We start from the raw sequence: 6,624 nt of genomic DNA, 5'->3' as shown, positions 1-6,624 counted from the left end.
TGTCTACATAATTGTAGCACCTTCACAAATTGGATGCATTAATTATATTTGTGATCGATTGACACTAAGATTTTCAAAATTAGGTAGAATACGCTGGGAGATGTCCATTGTTATTAGATGTTGCCCGATTTTTATGTATTACTCGGTACTCGGTGCTCGGCCGAGTACTCGTTTCAATAATGGCCGAGTACTCGGTACTCGGCCGAGTCTTATTTTTCACCACTCGGTGCATCCCTAGTTCAAACTTATGTAGATGCCTGATGCAATAATTATGACAAGACGATACATTTTTATGAACATAATATTATGCTACCCGGCCCGTATCGGGTACGTTAAAGTAGGCTACTTATGCCGTGTACCGGTAGAACAATTAGTCGTGAGAGCACTACTTTAAGTTAATTTGCATAAATTCGAATACTCCCTTATAAGTTGAACATTGTTCCTAAGCTTACCTATGAAATTATTCGTTTGTGGCGATGCTAAATAAATATTTCAATTGATGTCCACTAACATACAAATATCATTTATTGAGCTAATTAATTCCTAATAATCAAATTCAAAATTAACCAAACCAAGGCCCCCACTAATTTCGTGTCTGAATACAACCCTTTTACTCGGATGAAGGACAATTGTCGTTTTCTTGGAAATATTTTCTCCATTTTCAAAAAAAAGAAAATTTGTTGTCATTTTGAAGGACTTGTCCTATACCAACCAAATGTTAAATTTGAACATTTTCGTCAAAAATTTGGATATTTCTCCATCTAATGGAATTTTAAATTCTGGGTTTTTCATTTTTTTAGGTTTATTAATACTATACTAAATTGCTCCTCCAGCAAAATTTTAAATCAACGAGATTTACAATAATATTGTAAATCTATATTTACATCTAAATTTAAATACTATGTAAATAACTCAGTCAGCCAATATTCCAGTTTAGGTATCCATTTTCAAGTCGCGTAACTCAAAAAAATCCTTATAAATACATAGGTAAATACATACGTCATCAAAAATTCGCAATTTGACCACCACTCTTGCGTTTCTTGACCCTTGCACTTCAGCCGGCCACTTTCCCCCTCTCGACCACGTGATGATCCACGTTCGGAAAAATGGTGGAAATTCTACCACAAAAACCTGCAATCCCCTCATTCCACCGCCACCAATCCAAACACCGTTTTTTCTTCCTCCCCCCCACATCCGAATCCCCCGAGGGAATCGAAATATCCAAGTTTTTCAAAGTCCCACACGGTGCGACACCCTCCGCTAAAAAAGTATCATACAGGAAGAGCATGGTCGCCTTAAAGTGCAAATTAGAACTATGCTGAATCCCCCTTTCCGGCACCAGGCGCACCCTTAACCTCTCCAAGACAGGAAACTGCTCTCCGTACACTAGCTTAACCTCATCCCGCCCCGTTTCAAACTTTAAGTAGAGATTACTTCGAAACCAATACGGTTCTAGATCACGTTGGAAACCTTGTTGTCTCAAAATTTCGAAAACTTTTAATCTCGGCAGAACCGGAATGGTGATGCAAAATCTGGTCCCGATAAATGGGGAAATGGTTTTCACCCCGGAAATGCACACGTGTTCCAACTGTGGCGCGAGGAGGTGGAACATGTGGTCTCCACTGGTCCCTGCTTCATTATTAAACTCGAACCGGGTCACGTTACCCAAAAATGTTGGGAGCGGGGCCTTCAAGTTAAAAATTCCCGTGAACGTTCTTAGAACACAGATTGACTTGAGGTGGGGCAAAGTGAGACCCCTTTCTTGCATCAGGCTAGTGGGTGGGTCCATCATTCGGAAATGCTGCACGTTCCTGAACACCGTTAGAAACCGGGTGGTTAGCGAAACCAAGTTTTCCCATCGCCCGGTTTTTGGACCGAGATAGAGTTGGGATACGTTGACGGATAAATTGGTCAGTTTTTCGGGGATCGGGCCGCCGTCGGGGAGTAGATCGGCCCAATTTTGATCCGAATAAAATAATTGGGTCGGATTTCTCAAGTCGAATTGAAATTCGAGAGATGTCAAGTTTTTAAAAGATTCGTAAGTCTTGACCATGCGAAATGCCACGTGGCGGAAGGCGTTATCGAGGGAGATATTGAGACATAATTTTTTCACGGTGGGGAAACGTATGGCAGTAAATAGGTCTATTTTTGACAATAAATTCACCATAGATGGACACACGATTACGTTGAGGTGGTTGGGGGACAGTTTCCTAAGGGGGACAAGGTCTGTGGAATCGTTCACTTTGCAGAGATGGACATCGATCGGATTTCGTATCAGGAGATGTCGTAGAGCTTCCTCCTCCCACGTGGAGTTGACAAGAGAGATTGTCTCCAAATCGGGAATGGGCAGAAATTCCATAATTTTGTGTATTATCTAAAATTTTGAGGTACATATGTACGCATTGTTTAAATGTAATTTGTGAATTTTTCAAAATTTTCAAGAAATTACCTCGGGCAAGAGCAAACTTGCGTGTCGGTGAAAATTTTCCATTTTACGGGCAGTTTCGCAATTTGGTATCGTCGTTAAAGTAAAATCATTTAAAGAACCTGATGTTTCGCAAAGACGTAAATAAATTTAATTTTAAGTTATGTACATATGAAATACTTTTTGACAATATTTTAACTCACCAGGTGAACTAATTCAGGTGGTGACGATTTGGTCGGTAAGAAGCAAGTGGCCCCTTTTCCATTTATGTATGCTAGGCAGCGACTAAAATCTATCGTTAGTTCTTATCGGAATGTTAAGAATCATCCATTGTTGGAGAGAAGCATGTGAAAAGAGTTTAAGAAAAAAGGTTTGTGAACGCTAAAAATAGGCAGGTTAAGGAAATCGACGTGCAGGGTGAACATGTAAGGTAGGAAAGGTGCTATAGTTTTAAGACTGCTTAACCAGTGGTTACATACATATGTATGCAAATATGTCATCCTATACATATTTTCCGTTATTAAGGGGTGAAAGCCCTTTATAAGATCGTTATGTCCGTTCGTCTGTCTGTTTGTCCGATAACCTTTGAACGTGCAGACATATACAAAGACTTAAAATTTTGAACATAAATTCTTTACGCCAAGGGAAAGACCAACAGGTCAAACACGATTAGAAAATGATGGCTAAAGTTGATATGCATATCAATTTTTAAATATTTTAAGATTTTAAGATATGGCCGGACACCTTGTTTTTAACTTTTAGCAGCGTCTCACACAAGCAAGATTTTCTCAATTATGTGTTTTATTATGTAGAAAATTTAAATCACTCGAAAACTTTTAATTGTCGTATTTAAGCAAAGGTAAATTAATTTAGAACAATAATTTACTCAAATCTTTAGGAATTAATTAATGCGAACTATTCAAATTCTTATTCACCTGAGACATAAATAATTAATTAGTCTCGGTTTATGTGCTCAGGTTAGTGTAAATGCTGAAAATCCTATGTGGGTACAACATGACTTTTAAGCCTATTAAATTATTTTCAAGTACCCATCTTCGTGTTTCGCAAGTACCCATTCGGGAGGACGACTTTTATCTTCCTCTCGAATTTAACTATTTCTTATAAAACTGCAATTTTCTTCTCTACAAATCAAAAGGTTAAACGAGCTTATTCTATCATTTTTCCATCCACAAACCTCTCTAAATTCCTCAGAAATGCGTCCCTCCCCTTCAAAAATTCCCAAGATGACCCCCATCTCCTCAAACTTCTTTAACCTCGCCCTTCTCACGGCCTTCTTCCCCTCCTTGATCACCCCATAATCATCCAGATTAGGAAAAATGGTGGAAATCCTGGCATAAAAATCCGGCACGTCTTCCTCCCACCCCCACCGGCTGCACAGGTCTTTCCCTCCACACCGCCGTTTCATCAGCATCCCGCCTAAATCCCATTTTTCCCCAGGGAACTAAATATCCAAATTCCTTAAGGTCTCACACGGGGCGACACCCTCCGCCAGAAAAGTCTCAAACCGGAGAAGCATGGTCGCCTCAAATTGCAAATTATCCTCGGAAAGTTTGTAACAGGCTCCGGAACCGTGCGCACGATTAACCTCTCCAACACCGGAAATTGTTTTCCGTACACGAACTTCACGCTGTCCCGCTCAGTCTCAAAGTTTAGGTAGAGATAAGGTCTAAACCAGGTGGTTTCCCTGGAACAATGGATAATTTTATGTCTCAAAATTTCAAAAACTTTCAACCTTGGGAGAATCGGGATTTTAACAAATCTTCGAAGGTACAGATGTGCATTCGGGGAGATATTTTCCACCGCGGAGATGCATACGTGTTCCAACTGGGGAGCGAGGAGGGCAAATATGTCACGTGCGTTGGACGTATCGTTAATCAAGAGGTTTAATTCGAGTCTGGTCACGTTACCAAAAAAATTTGGGGCGAGGGGTTCCTTAAAGGTGAAAAGACTGGTGAGCTGAACCAGCCCAACCGTTTCACAAACGCAGTTTCCATTATTTAGCGAAAGGCAGAGTGAGACTCGGATTCTGGTGGGTATCCACCACCACCGCTGACTGTCGTTGCCAGTGCCGTATGGTGGTCCGTCTCACTTCTCACTCTCTTCAAATTGTTTACCGGGATTATGAACCAACTCGTGTTGAGATGCTTTTCATCTCTTACACGAGTTGGTTCAGTTGATAAAATTCTCCGAATTTTTAATAAAAATAATTTAAAAAACGTGGAAGTTTTTTTAATAAAATATTTAAAAAAAAGTGCAACATGGAGGCTCACTCCACCCCCACGCAGCAGCGACCTGCACCACCACCCCCAATTTCGCCCCTGCCACCACCACCACCCCCAATTTCGACTTTTCGAATGCATATCATCATTATAAATTCAGAAAAGCTTAAGTTTTAAGTTTGGGGCGATTTGGATAAACTAAATTTGCTTATCTGAAAAATTGATAACTTCGTTGATAAGCCTCATAGCGTTAATTTTCGAATGCATATCATCATTATAAATTCAGAAAAGCTTAAGTTTTAAATTTGGGGCGATTTGAGGCTGTTTTAATAGCTTCTATGTAATTACCTTTATGTATATCATAAATACCTATACATTGTTACGGCTCCTGCCGTATAAGCCCCTCCCTCAGAAACTTTGACCCCAAAAAAGTCATGGTAGCGGTCATTTCGCAGCGGACAACAAAAGCGGAAAATGTGGCACTTCTGACGAAGAAAAATCTGGCATCAGGTTGTCAGCCGCGAAATGACCGCTAAGGTCACTTTTTTAACGATTTATATGTAGGTCGAAAAACCGCCAATTTTCGAATTTTGAAAGTCTTGATGCATCAAAATGTTCATATTCATGAGGGAAGTCAAATGTCAAATGCAAGTTGGTATCTACTTCTTTCTGTACCGAGTGTACATTGACCTTCTCATTTTTCCCAATTTTCTTCCCCAATTTTTGAAGGGGGTGTGGTTGAATATAATTCAAAAACAGCTATGCTATATTAATCCCCCCACCCAAAACTGAATTTGTAATTTTTTATGTGCAATTTGGTGAAATCGATGCGAAAAAGACTTGCACTTTTGGCTCATTTTGTATCTGGTGAGATTTTCCGTGACCTGGAACGTTCTTAGGACGGAGAGTGATTTGAGGTGGGGTAAATTGAGACAATTTTGTTCTTGAATTAACCCGCCCGGAGTGTCGATCAGTTTGAGACGGTGCAGGTGGTTGAATTCCGTTAGAAATCGGGTGGTCAGCAAGGCAACGGTAGTAGTCCACCGAAGAATGTCTCGCGTATCGAGACAGAGTTCGGACATGTTCAGGGTCAAATTGGTCAGTTTTCGGGGCATATGAGACCCGGTAGGCAGAAGATCGGTCCAATTCTGATCCGAAGAAAATAATTCTTTCCGATTGGTTAAGACGAATTGAAATTCGAGAGATATCAAATTTCTGAAGGATTCATAAATCTTGACCGAACAAGACGCCAGGTGGCGGGAGGAATTATCGAGGGGGATATTGAGACATAATTTTTCCACGGTGGTGAAATTACTGGCAAAAAATAGGTCAATTTTTGAGGCTAAATTCTCCTTGAGGGGACAGCTTATGATGTTGAGGTGGCTAGGGGACAGGTCCCTAAGGGGGTCAAGGTCTTTGGACTCGGTCATTTTACAGAGGTGGACATCGATCGGATTTCGTATCAGGAGATGTCTGAGAGCTTCCTCCTCCAGGTGGAGTTGACGAGAGAGATCGTCTCCAAGTCGGGAGTGGGCAGAAATTCCATAATTTTGTGTATTATCTGAAATTTTAAGGTGCATATTGTTTAAATGCAATTTGTCAATTTTTCAAAATTGTCAAGAAATTACCTCGGGCAAGAGCGTAATTAGGATGCACTCCGATCGGGTAGAATTTTGCATTTTCTCGTGTGTCGGTGTTTTAAAATAAAATCTGCAAAATAAATAAACCTGGGATAAAATTATTCCTAACCGGAGTACAATTATAATAATAACGGCTGAGTAATCTAGTGGCAATGAAAAATTTACTCAGAAGCAAACTACTAACAATCCGGTAGGAAATTATTACCAAATTAATACCAGTACGAAGTATGTACATAAGTACATAAAACTCTGTAATCGGGTTTACCTTGCTAGGCAGATGGATTTATTCCGGTAGTGAGCTTTGTATGAAGTAACTGGC

The 6,624-nt window shown here is 40.2% G+C and overlaps 2 protein-coding genes across 2 annotated transcripts; both read right to left on the bottom strand.

Moving 5' to 3' along the window:
• Positions 1-502: 502 nt before the first annotated feature.
• LOC118437457 lies at positions 503-2,788 on the bottom strand. Its single transcript, XM_035856467.1, has 3 exons — positions 2,629-2,788; positions 2,450-2,547; positions 503-2,374 (listed from the first exon to the last, which is right to left on the bottom strand). The coding sequence occupies exons 2-3, from the start codon at positions 2,489-2,491 to the stop codon at positions 1,055-1,057; spliced, it is 1,362 nt and encodes a 453-aa protein (XP_035712360.1). The 5' UTR covers positions 2,492-2,547; positions 2,629-2,788; the 3' UTR covers positions 503-1,054.
• A 2,411-nt stretch (positions 2,789-5,199) lies between these two features.
• On the bottom strand, positions 5,200-6,343 carry LOC118437340. Its single transcript, XM_035856286.1, has 2 exons — positions 6,294-6,343; positions 5,200-6,226 (listed from the first exon to the last, which is right to left on the bottom strand). The coding sequence occupies exon 2, from the start codon at positions 6,093-6,095 to the stop codon at positions 5,430-5,432; it is 666 nt and encodes a 221-aa protein (XP_035712179.1). The 5' UTR covers positions 6,096-6,226; positions 6,294-6,343; the 3' UTR covers positions 5,200-5,429.
• Between the last annotated feature and the right edge of the window lie 281 nt (positions 6,344-6,624).

Source organism: Folsomia candida, unplaced genomic scaffold (genome assembly GCF_002217175.1).
Source record: "Folsomia candida strain VU population unplaced genomic scaffold, ASM221717v1 Fcan01_Sc013, whole genome shotgun sequence".
Lineage (NCBI taxonomy): Eukaryota > Metazoa > Arthropoda > Collembola > Entomobryomorpha > Isotomidae > Folsomia > Folsomia candida.
Note: the sequence above shows the minus strand (reverse complement) of the source record. Positions and strands in the feature narration are given on the sequence as shown.